At 37.9% G+C, this 12,941-nt stretch overlaps 2 protein-coding genes across 22 annotated transcripts in view; one reads left to right on the forward strand and one right to left on the reverse strand.

Annotated features, from left to right (window-relative positions):
* Positions 1 to 2,515: 2,515 nt before the first annotated feature.
* On the reverse strand, positions 2,516 to 10,903 carry LOC102237752 (isoaspartyl peptidase/L-asparaginase). The gene is given in 8 exon segments (XM_005795151.3): positions 2,516 to 4,650; positions 5,332 to 5,442; positions 6,051 to 6,172; positions 7,021 to 7,175; positions 7,380 to 7,522; positions 7,825 to 8,020; positions 9,411 to 9,450; positions 9,452 to 10,903. Coding segments are annotated over 8 exon segments (1,038 nt in total). The 5' UTR covers positions 9,505 to 10,903; the 3' UTR covers positions 2,516 to 4,432.
* A 762-nt stretch (positions 10,904 to 11,665) lies between these two features.
* Positions 11,666 to 12,941, forward strand: part of LOC102236806 (regulating synaptic membrane exocytosis protein 1) — an 82,266-nt gene continuing 80,990 nt past the window's right edge. For 11 of the 21 annotated variants that reach the window (XR_002752226.1, XM_023327934.1, XM_023327939.1 and 8 more), the window contains exon 1: positions 11,666 to 12,575. Coding sequence is in view for 20 of the 21 variants with exons in the window: in XM_023327934.1 (XP_023183702.1) it covers positions 12,412 to 12,575 (164 nt within the window). In the remaining variant the exon portion in view is untranslated. The remainder of the gene's footprint in view (positions 12,576 to 12,941) is intronic. The other 10 variants (XM_023327945.1, XM_023327942.1, XM_023327954.1 and 7 more) reach the window with 1 other exon arrangement.

The raw sequence follows: 12,941 nt of genomic DNA on the forward strand, positions 1-12,941 counted from the left end.
TTTTTTTTTTTTTTTTCTTTAACTGACGGTACTGTTAGTTTTATTTTGAAAGAAAACGCTGTACTTCCGGGACCGCTTAATGAGATGCGTCTAACTTGGAGCACCTTGGATTCTCACCTTGGGGACCCAAAGGATAAAGAACCCACGCGCTCAAAGCACACGCATGCGACTCCAATGTGACGTCAAATGAAAAGAATAATGACTTTTTCCCTTTGAAAGAGTCCGCTCCGGGTCACACACGTCCACTCAACCCACAGGCCTGATGCCTCTTATTCTTATGCAAATTGTGCTTTTCATGCAACAATATCAGACACAAAAAATAAACAAAAAAATAAATAAATAAGCAAATGATCAGGATCGGGTCCAGAGGAAGGAATACGGAGCAGATTATGTCACCTTGGAGCCTTCATCAGTTCGTCCTTCACTCTGCGGACTGTTGGGAGGTCAGCTGCGCGCTTCACTCTGCATCGATCAGCTTACAGTGATTCAGTAGCTTGGCTCATTTTCTGCGCACAGTTAGTTATGAAAAGACGCTTCTTCAGTTTCACAGTGAATCTCAGAAAGCGCACAGATCCCTGAAAAATGGATCCTTAGAGCAGGGACGCCATATCAAGATCATAAATGTTCCCACGGGTCAGTTGTGCCAGGATATATTGATAGAAACCCATTAATAAACTGTTATAATGTTAATAAATTGCTGTAAAAGTAAGCAGTAGCACTTCTTAAAATAAAATAATGTTGAAAATCCAGGATTTTCAGCATTGCCTTCAGGATTTCCCAATTATTTTTGTGATTTTTTATTTTTTTTGCTAATTTAGAAATATTTGCAAGGAATTTTGTGACATTTGCGCTCATAGTGACTTTAAATTCATCAGCTACTTTGATATGAAGTAAGACTGAGACAGCAGTGCAGTAGAAGGAATACTGCCCCCTTCAGAGCAGAGTTATAATCCTTTAAACCAAATGTTTTTGACATTTTTTTCTTGTTTGCTTTTGTTTTAAATCTATTTTCAATTTTGTTTCTTCCTTTATTACACTACATTGAATAAAGTCAAACTAAACTAAATTTTTCCCAGACATTTGCACTACACTTATGCATTCGAGTAAAAAAAACAACAAAAAACCGTCAATCTGTTGATTTTGTGTGAATTTCCACAAACATGGAGTCATGAAAAACTGTAAGAAACCGATTTATGTAATTTGGGCATATAGACATAAAACTACTTTGATTTGATTGATGAGATAATATACAAGCACATAACTATTGTCTTGACAGTTCTATTTATGCGTTCCTCTGGAGACTAGAGGACCACATGAAGAGCTGAGGCAGCCAGATTTGGCCCCTGGACCTTGAGTTGGACACACATGCTTTAGAGTAACAATTACAACTGAAAAACAAATCTACTAGAAATTTAGAGAAGATTCAATGACCTGGTTATAATAACTTGTCAGAACCTATTTGACATCATTTTAGCATCATTTATTTGGTCATTTGCAAAGATTAAAAGTTACAAAAGATTCTCAGACAAAGAATACAAAACATCCAGATGGCAGCATCTTATGTGTACTATGGTACAGTGAACAGTCATTAATAATATGAGGAAAGGTGGAGCTAAGTTGACAAAAACTGAATTCTTTTCCAAAAATAATATGACCTAAAAAGAGTTTTTAGCTGCACTGTGAAACACAGTGCAGCTGATTTCTGCCTTAAATGAGAGGACTCATTTTGGCTGCCTGGTATTTTCCATCACCCACATCGCTGCTGTTTAGAGTCCAAACTTAAGCAGCAACCCCTCATTGTCAGGATCCGAGTCTAGATAAAACACCTGAAAGTGTTTACACTCCAAGCACATCAGGATGTGGGAAACAAGTGGAGAGTTACCACTCAAAACAGAGTTCAGATAGGTGACCTACACAACGTGCACACTAACGACATATTGAGCTGTTTCCAGTAGAGCCAGTGGAAATTAATTACATACTTAGGTTTATTATTAAGGAGCACCTTTACCGTCTGCCCTCACTAAATACTGTATACTGCAACATTACACCAAGCTTACATGATCCCACTCTGGACTAACTGGAGATTTTTCAAGCTAAAGACAAAAAACACACAAATCCATTACATCAGGAAGTCCATTATTGACTCCAAATAAGACTTATGAAGACTCTTTTCTCTACAGATTTAAATAAAAATCAGAATGATTCTGAGTTTCAGTCTCTTCTGGATGTTTTTCTGCTGCCAATGCAGGATTCTCTTGGATGTCTTGAAGCTTTTCCCACTGAAGCTGAATTTCTTGTTCAATTAGAGGATTTTCCTACAACTGCAATATCCCTACCAGCAATTTCTTGTATTTCATTTTTAAATAAAATATTTAAAAATTACATAACCAGACAAACAGAAACGCAAAGTTAAGTGGAAATTTTGGTATTTTAAGGACAAAAATGACAATAATTTATATAAGTAACTAAAAACATAACAAAATCAAACAAAATATTTTTTTTCCAAATCAGTTTCTTTAAAGTAAATTTCTTCTAAAAAAACATAAAGTAAATGTAATTGAGTAAATGTAACTATTTACTGTCCAGCTCGGCCAGTAGCAGTCAGACTTGCATCAAATCTGGAGACGCCTCTGACTGAAGGATGTAGCTAATTCAGGTAATACATTCATAAGAATTTTGCTAACAAAAAGCAGTAAATATAAGCCAAAAAACTCTGAAATTTTGAGATTAATCTCAGAAATTTTCTTTAAAAAATGAGGAAAGAAATCGTAAATTTGCAAGAAAAAAAAAATCTAATTTCCAGAGTAACCTCAGAAAGTTTCTAGACAAAAAACCAAAAGATTTCTGAGCCACGTAGTACAAATTTTGTGAGAAAAGACACAAGTTTAGAAATTTTCACATATTTTCTAGAAGAAAACTTGGAAATATTCAAGTCAAAAAGTTGTGACTCTTCTTTCTTTTTTGTCTACTTTTTTTTTATCCCTAATTACATTAAAGGAGTGATTTCTGAAGAACCTTTTCACAGCTTTACCTGTGCTAATAATATCTTGGCAGCACAAACAAAGATCTTAATGCATATGCATTATATAAGCTGCTATAATGGATTTTGTGTTCAACTAAATTGTTTTTTTTGCAAAGAAATGTTTACAGCAACCACGTGAAAATTACCAATAAAATAATTTATTGTGTGATTTGAGACTTGAGCTGCATTGTTTTTATTGTACAACGCAATTGCACACAGGAATGAATTGATATATGAACGAGACATTCTTTATCAAATCAAACAGATTATAACAATTATTATAGAAAATGACACAAATACATTAAGGCTGGTATTGCACAATTAAAGTAAATATTATAAAGTACTCTATAAAACATTTTAAAAAATTACAACCAATTACACAACGCAAGCCTAGAAGTAGTTCAGTTAAAGAAAAGGAAATCTCAAGTTTTGCATTTTGTCTGCATGAGAAAACAGCACCACCTAGTGGATCAGACAGGTCAACACTACTCATCAGAATAATACATAAATGGCGTTCATAACAGATTAACACATGCTGGCTTATAAGAGCTTCTCAATAAATCAGAATATGACAGAAAACTAATTTATTTGAGTGATTAAGTTCTAAAAGTGAAATTTACAAATAATAAAGATTAATTACAGACAGTGCAATATATTTCAGGTGTTTATGTCTATTAACTTGGATTATTGTGGCTTGCAGTAAATTAAAAGCCCAAGAAGAAAAATGAGTCTGTTGGTGAGATGTACCACCAACAATCTGACAAAAATGGTTTTATTGGCTCTTTTTAATACTTCAATCTGAGAAACTCAGTTGTGGTAAACTATAATCATCTAAATTAAGACAAAAATGCCACTCACATTGCAGTAAATACCTTTTTGGTTTGGTTTTTCTTCACCAAAAGTCAGCAAATGATGAGCTGCTGCTCACCAGTACTGATGTGAACAGAAAAACACACTTTGTGCAGATCATCAGAAAGTGTTCAGTGTGCATAAAACTGTCCAGTAGTTTGTAAAAAATTAAATATTGTAAAACACTTCTCAGGAAGTATTTCCTGAGAAGCTTAAAAACTGAGCAGCGAGTTATATATCTGATGTGTATTTGATCATTTTGCTCTAGTTTCTCTAGCGACAGAAACACTGCAATGACTTTTCAAATGATTATTACAAAGAATCACAGAGTGTCATTAGCGTTTCTGGAAATTTCTTGCTTTTCTTTGGATCGGCTCAGATATGCGCACAGTTGATTGTTTTTTTTTTGACTAAACTAATTAATTTTGTTGCTCTTTTTGTCTTCTATTTGATTTTAAGCATCAACATTAAACCAAATCAATCATTATTTGGTTACCTGAAGCCCACCTTCAGCTGTATTATCTTAGTTTACAGCTCTACTGACACAAACTGGGCCTGGTGTCAGGCTCGATGATCCTCGATGATTTGGGTGAAGTGTTCTCCCGTGTACAGACCGTAGTGCAGCGTGTCTTTCTGCGCCGCGGCCCACGCCATTTGGCAGCTGGAGAAGCGAGCGGCCCAATTGCCCTGCGGGTCCACGGTCACGACCCCTCCAAGTCCCCCGACTCTGGACTTCATATGGGCCAGACCCAGATCACTGGCAGCCTCAGCTGACTGGCCTGGGCAGAGAGAGCAGAGTGTTACAAAAAATACGACAATCCTGTGGTTCACTTCCACCAGTCAGAGCTAAACGCACACTTAGTTTTCTCTAGTCTGGTTTTTGTTTTAGTGGAACAGGAAGACTTCCTCTTAACAGCACATACACAAGGGTGATTGACAGCGCTAAGACCCTCCTCTTGTACCTGATTGGTTGTTTCTGGGAGAATTTTCTCACATTTTGTCTCATATTACACTATCAAAACATAGTGACAATTTTAACAAATATGCAGAAAAACATTTTTATAAAAGTTACATTCTGCAGCTTCATAGTTTATTGCACACTGTTACATACTGCCCCCCTCTGGGCATCTTGCAAATAACATAGCATGAAGAAGCTGCATGTTGAATGTGATGAGAATCATTGTATGCTAAGAGGAGGAAGAGCCACTCAGATGTTTGTAGATGTTGGTATTTCTATCCTTTAAAGCATGTTTCATTTTATGATTTTGGATTTTAAAGATGTTTTTATATTCCTTGTTTTGTTTTGCATGTTTGTGTTTTTAATTTTAACTATAGACATGAAGTCTGTTAATATAGTTTGATTGATTGTTGCGTTTTTCACAGTGCACAAATCCCAGTTCATCCATTCAGAACTGATTTATTTGAACAGGCTCCCTGTTCAGAGTGGATGTGAGCGTTACCTTGCTCCATGTGGAACAGGATGTGTCTCGCCAGCGTGACCTTCATGATGGCCTCTCCGTGGCCTGTAGTCGATACGGCTCCTGACATATTGTCAGCATAGCCTCCACTGCCTGAAACAAACATCACAACAACATGGGCGCATGTTTAAGGCTCATATTTACTCTTTGTTTAGTCAAAAGTCTATTGAACTGTTGGAGCCATTTGCTTCTAACATAATGAAAAGTGTAATATGTAATTCTGTTTAGGAAATGAAAGATGGGGTGTCTTTTTCTCTATAAGTGTGAGGTTACAGGACATGTTTTAACATGCTGAACTGTGACTCTGCTTTGTTTACCAACTAATCCTATAGAACAACAGTCCAGATCTGCTGGTTAAAGTTTAACAGAGTCTTGAGAAAGAGGAACACTCTGCTATAAAAACTTCTGAGCTGACTTCATTTATTGTTTTACGAGAGGAAGAACAAAAGATGCATTTAGTTATTGCTTAACGTTCTCTCTCCAAATGCCAACTATCATCCATTCATACTTCATAACCTCTAAAAGTGTGTTAATGCAAGGCCAGTGATATGAGGTTTTGCATCTACAAAACTCTGCAGTAATGAAGCGAACCACAAAATCCTCAAAGTATTCTGGAGTCGAATGTTTGTGCGTCTGCCTCACAGCTGAAGCTAGGCCAAAACCGGGTCACCTCATCATCAGCTGCAGGTGTGAGGACTGACCGATGCACGGGGTGTCGCCCACTCGGCCTTCCATTTTGTTCAGCATTCCTCCGGTGGAAGTCGCACACGCTACGTTGCCGTCTGTGTCGACTGCCACCGCTCCAACCGTCCCCATCTTCCCCCTAAACGAGGAAACGGGTCAGCAGAGATTAATTTAGATTAACATCAAATATGGACAAAAGCTTTCTATATATAATTTCAGAAACATTTTGTCTTTTTTTTAGCTTAGATTCTTAAAATGAAGTGTAAAGAAACATTTTTCATGGAGTATAATCTGCTCCAACTTCTGTATTAGTGTTACTATTCATTAATCATCATTATTGTCATGATGGCAAAGATTAAGAGCAGCAGATGTTTCTGATTATCATACTTTGTCATGACATGCGACAAGCACAGGTTAGGAAGTGCTAAAAAATGTGGTGAAAAACAACAACGAAAAAATGTAAATAGAAATAATGTAAAAAAAAAAATCACTTTTGGCAAAAAACAAAAAAGAGATCATTTATCTCAATTACTACTACACTGCAAAAACACAAAATCTTACCAAGTATTTTTGGTCTTCTTTCTAGTGCAAATATCTTAGTACATTTGAAGTAAGACACTTAACTCAAAAGTACCGTTCCAGCAAAACATAGAGACTTGTTTAAAGTAAATACTTCCTTAATATTGATGAAAAAATACTTGTTCCATTAGCAAATAAATTAACTTATAAACAAGGGAAAATGTCTTGTAATAAGCGAAATGATCTGCCAACGTAACAAATACTTCTTCATTAAAATCAAGAAATCATGTACTTAAAACAAGCCTCTATATCTTGCTAAAAATGTACTTTTAAGTTAGCTTTGTCTTATTTCAAGTGCACTAAGATATTTTAACTAAAAATGAGACCAAAACTATTTGTTAAGATTTTGTGTTTTTGCATTGAATCTTTAATGAAATCCGGAAGAAGTTACTTAGTGTTGAGTTTTACATTTGGCACTCCACAGGGTTGGCATCTGGTGCCAGGTTTTTTTTCCAGCGCATTCGGGAATACTCTGTGATGAGGGACTCCTGAGGAACCTCGGGAACACCCATAGAGCGAGCAAACTGACTGGCACCCTCCGCCGTCAGACAGGCATGGCTGGTCTGAAGGAGGGATCAAAGGTCGCACTGGTGACCTACATTCACAGTCAATGTTTCCTGAACACTTTTAGGAGAGTCCAAACATTTCTGCAACTATACTGCTACCTTCTACTGTATGTTTTTCTTTTTAAAACGAGTTTCGGAATCACTTTGAACAGTTTTATAATTGTCTATTTAAAATAAACAAAAGCCTCCAGATGGTATCACCTTGTCCATGACAAGTCTGGCCAGCTGGATTGGGTTGGCTACGTTGCGGACGGCAGACACGGCGCCGCTGCTCAGAGTTTTCCCGTCCATCACGAGGGCATCCATCTCCACCTCCCCCTTCATATTCAGCACTGAACCACATCCTTAAAAAATATATCAAGCTTAAGATAGCTCTGTATTAGTAGAAACAGGACTCTGCAATCCAACAATTACTATAATCTCTCTCCTTGATATTTTTAATAATGTACAAAACTGCTTTTTTAAGCTTTAATATTCTTAGCAGCAGAACATGAGAACACAAGTCATTATTTAAACTTGATTTAGCTCTAATACTCTACAGACAACGAGAATTCTCACCACACAGCTTTTTGCTGCATAGATATATTTTTTAAAAATCCTGTATAGCAGGAGCTAGTTTTAGGTGGCCATCTAATTTTTACAATACCTGCATTAAAAGATGGATTATTCTCCAGTAGCAGAACAGCCTCCACCACAGCATCCAAACTGCTGCCCCCTCCCTGCAGGAGTGCATACGCTGACCTCACTGCAGAGCACACTCCTGAGGTGGACAGGTCTGAACGCTCTTTGGGGATGTGACCCGCCCCCCCATGGACCACCACGACTGGCAACATGGCAGTCCCCTGGAAAAATACATTGCAAATCTCAAATGTGTTATTCAGATTTACACCGAATAAAAACACACACGTACATCTTTTTTTCCTCACTCTCTAAAGTTGATTCAGTGCAAATTGCCCTTGTTTTAGATCAGTTTCAATTAGCAAAATTATTATTATTGGTAAATCCCACAATAATGAGAGAGAGAATATTTATTAATGTCTTCAAAATTAGGTGTTTACATACAATTAGCTTTAGGTAGCATTGGCTTTGAACTAAATGGCTTGGGCTAAACGTTTGGTGTTTCTTTCTAACAATAGTTAGCTGCAATTTTGGCCCACTCCTCCTAACAGAGATTGGATCTTTACGTTGACCAATAGGAGAGAAGCTAGCTCTGAATTCCCACCCACCAGGACCCGCTGCAGCCTCCTTTTCCTACTGTTATTTTGCATCTAAAGAGTCAGAAGAGAAAAACAAAAGAGAACACAAAGAAAATAGAAATAAATCTGTAAATAAACAGACAAATGAGAAAACAGGAGGCAAAAAATTAAATGGCTAGAGGAAAAATCTACAGGAGAAAATTAATGTATAACATAAAAGTCACATGCGAACATGAAAAAATTAGAAAAAACAAGTAATGAAATTAAAAAATCAAATCTAATAAAACTAAGATTGACAGATTAAAAATAAAATAAAAAAGTAATATGTTAAACTAATACTGTTGAAAATGATATGCAAATATCAATTTATGTTACTGTATAATCACAAAAAAATGGGAAAGTTCTTATTTCTTATACACTATTGAGCACATTAATTACATTATCAAGTAATTTTTTTATGGCATTTTTACTTTTTTTTGATAATTTTGGCAGGGTCTGTCCTCCATATAAATCCAAATATCAGTTTTCCTTTTTGAAATGCTTTTTAAAAAAAAAAAGTTTAATAAAGAGAGATGCACCTGTACAGACTAGTAAATTTCAAAGATGAATAAATTTTGTTTTCGTCACAGTGGTAACACTGGTTATACTGGCTGTGCCAAAACAAGCCTTTTGATTCAACAAACCGTAAGTAAACCACACTTACGCACATTTGCAAATTCAGAACAAGTGAATTTTCTAACGTTAAAGCCATTATTTAGGTAAAATCGATAAACAGTTACCATGTAAAAAAAATAAAATGCATACATAAAACAGAGAAAGAAGGACACAGAGAAAAAGACAGCAGGCAGTGCAGGGTTTGCATTACACTGCTGTCTCCAATGAAACCTTACTCTAAAGACTGACCTAATTCCCTTTTTTGCTCTCTGAATGCAGGACGTGCATCGCAATAACTGCAACTCACCAAATGTTCACATCTACATCAACACAACCTTTAAATATCGCTAACACAAACGGAATAATATAGATTTTTTCTTACCAGAATATCCCCGTGACCAGAAGGAGAGCTAGCAGCTAGCAGCAGTACATCCGGAACTCCACAACGAGCCGTTCAAAATAAAAGCCCTTTGCATCTGACACAGCTTTTATTTTGTTAATTGACAGAATTAGCTTAACAATGTGAAGAATAGACGTGATTTTAAGAAAATCAGTTGAGTTGAAACAGGTAAAGAGCGTTTGTTGATATATTTCTGAAGGTTGAGTAAGTTTTGTGGTTTGGATTAATGTAAAATAGAATAAAATACGATTTCCAAACATATCTATGTTGGCATAAGAGCCAAACTTGCCAAGAACAAATCAACAAATTAGAATATGTATTATTTTCGGCAAGCCATTTATAGGCATCTTCAATGTCTATATTTAGAAAAACTAGTTTCACTTTGTGGTTTTCTCTAAATGTTAGCCTTAATTTAATTAAAGCTGACGAATTAAATATCGGCACAAATATATTTGTTTGTAAAATAGCAAAAGGTATTCTTGTGCAAAAAGTTGGGAATTACCCAGTATTGTTTATTTGTTTAATGTTCATGAAATTAGTCTTAGAATTGCAGTTAGAAAGCTGGATTATGGAGCATCCTCTCGGCTGCAGTGAGCTGACCATGGTGCTGAATTAGGCAGATTTCAGATTGTACTTTTAATTTACAGCATTGCCCAATCATATGATCAGTAATTTTAGCAGTAGCTCAAAGACTCTTAAAAGCAAGCTCATCAAATTTATAATATAAATAATGGGGCCAGTATTTAAAGTATTGGCCCCAGATGTCATTCTAAAATCTTTTGCTGATGAATTCAGCCTCCAGCTCCTTGTTTGTGGAAGCATCTGCACGCCTGCATGTTTTAGTTTGCACTTGACCACTGCTAACCACTGAGCAGTCCCATCATGGGCTATAATTATAATATTGCTCAGTGACATACTGTAAATGTCATATAGCTGTATGGTGTGGTTATATAGGAAACCTCAGGCTCTCTCCAGAATAGTTTCTCAGCAGATTATGTAACAAGAAAGAAAATAGTATACAATTTCTAGATTTATACAATTCTATAAAGTAAAAATTTCCACTTAAATGTACTATTTTCCTAAAGTACCATGTCATAGTTTATAACTTTCTATCTTTGCTTAGTTAGCTTGCTGAATCACCTTCATCAGTAATAACGTTATTTAACAAACTTGCTTTTGTTTCCTCCAAATGGAAACAACTTATAAATATCAAATAACAAATATCTTTCTGACAGTCTCATCTGTTATGGTTTATTCAGCTGGAAATGTTTTATTGCAGCTTAAGCCATGCATTAAGGAACTGGAAAGTGCCTTTTGTCAGATAAAACTAAATTATTATTATTATTATTATTATTATTATTATTTATTATTATATAATGTCATATTCTAATGTCAAATGTATTGTTTGCATTAGCTGTAAAAGGAAAAATCATTATAAATAAAATAAATAGGCCTGTCGCATTAAGCAATAAATCAATTAATCGCATAGTAAAACAAAATGAGCGTAATAATTTGAATTTGTATTTATAGTTTTTCTTTTTTTCTCTCTCTCCTTAAGCTGAATGACAAAAGTCTTCAGTCTGATGATTTGGAAAAGCTAGCTCTTTTTTGAAGATTTTGTTTACAGAAACTTCATAAATCATTTTATTTATCTTTTCTGTTTTGTTTATTTATCTAGTTATTTTGGATATTTAAAATGTTTTCCAGTTCCACTGTCAAATCCTCAATAGAATTTAAAGTTTATTGATCTTTGAGAGTGTTCTTGAAATCTTATGCCATTACCATCATATTCTTTGAAGATGGTCTCAAAACATCAATAATATCGTTTATCGCAATAATTTCTGGGACAATTAATCGTCCAGCAAAATTTGTTATTGTTTTATCTCGATCCTGAAATATCTAAATTAACTTTTTCAATATTCTGTTTTATTGAATATGACTTTACTGTATTTTTCTGTAACTTTTCCATTTTTTCTTTGTCTTTGCTTAGTAAATAACAGCAATGCTTATTTAAGAGATTTAATATGAAATCGTGATAAAAAGCTGATTTTTTAATTGGTATATATTGCTTAATATAGAAACAATAATACTAATTTATGTAATTTACGGTATTATCAGCATCATGTGGTCTCGTAAAGCCACAGTGCATCCTTGAGGAACCACGTATTTCCTGTGTGTGTGTGTGTGTGTGTGTGTGTGTGTGTGTGTGTGTGTGTGTGTGTGTGTGTGTGTGTGTGTGTGTGTGTGTGTGTGTGTGTGTGCGTGTGTGTGTGTGTGTGTGTGTGCGCTAAGGACCGCCGAGAGCGCGCATCCTGACGGCGAGTGGAGCCCCCATTCTCAAATGAGGGCTGCTCGCTCCCGCGGCACGGCAAGTGAGCGCGCTTGAGGGGCTGCGGTCCCATTGACGGTTCCGTCTCCCTGACAGCAGCATCAGCAGCAGCAGCAGCGGCGGCGGAGCTGGAAAACAAGAAGTTACCGCCTCGCCCCTCAGCCACAGGAGCCAGCCGAGCGCGCCGACCGGAGAGAGCCGTCTTCAGGGAGCCCTCCTCCCCCTCTGCCTGGCCACAAGGACGGAAACGAGGTCCTCTTTCCCGTGCGCCAGCGTCCCGACTGACCGCCGGAGATATGGGCTCACCGTAAAACGGAGGTGGTGGAGGGGAGAGGCGGGCGGGTGGGCGGTGGGAGGGGGTGGGGGGAGAAGACAGCGGAGCAGCAAGAGGGAGGAGAGGCTGAAAACGGCAACGGGAACCGAAGCGCTAAGGCCACAGCCACCGCAGCTAACACCACCCCGGGCGCCCCCGCCACCACCATGGGAACTCCACATCAGCCGCTCCGACCGCCGCTCCATCAGTTGGCCATGTCGTGATCCGTGGGCTCCTCCAGCGGGTTTTTCATCCGTGATCCGACAGGAGGGAGGAGAGGAAGGAGGAGCAGGAAGAGGAGCCGGGAGTGAAGAAAGGTGGTGGTGGTGGTGGCAGGGAAGATGTTCGCCTCGGTGGGCCCTCGGGGCGGCCCGCGCCCACCCGCCGCCGCTCCGGCCATCCCGGAGCCGGACCTCAGCCATCTGACGGCGGAGGAGAGGGACATCATCATGTCTGTGCTGGCTCGGCAGCGGGAGGAGGAAGCTAAGGATGAGGCCATGTTAAAGTAAGGGAGGGAAAAGAGGAAAAAAATCAGTGTGTGAAGGGGTGTGTGTGTGTGTGTGTGTTAATGTCATTTTGGAGAAGTCCAGCACCTCAGATCTCTCTGGACTGAATGTTTCATTAGGACTTCCACACTGGATCTTTCCACGCATGTGTGCGTGTGGGGGTGTGAGTGTGTGTGCGTCCTGCTGGAAACTCCACACAGAACTCACTGACTCACAGGCTCTTATAGGCTGGAGCTCTGCGCAGGAGGAACCGTGCATGGGGCAGAAGGATGAAATCAGGTCCTCATGTACTCCCAGTGACTGCTGGGAAACAGAGCAGAGGCTGACGCTCTGTAACTACTCCACAGATTTCAAAAGAGGAGCAA

The sequence above is a fragment of the Xiphophorus maculatus genome, chromosome 22, assembly GCF_002775205.1.
Source record: "Xiphophorus maculatus strain JP 163 A chromosome 22, X_maculatus-5.0-male, whole genome shotgun sequence".
NCBI lineage: Eukaryota > Metazoa > Chordata > Actinopteri > Cyprinodontiformes > Poeciliidae > Xiphophorus > Xiphophorus maculatus.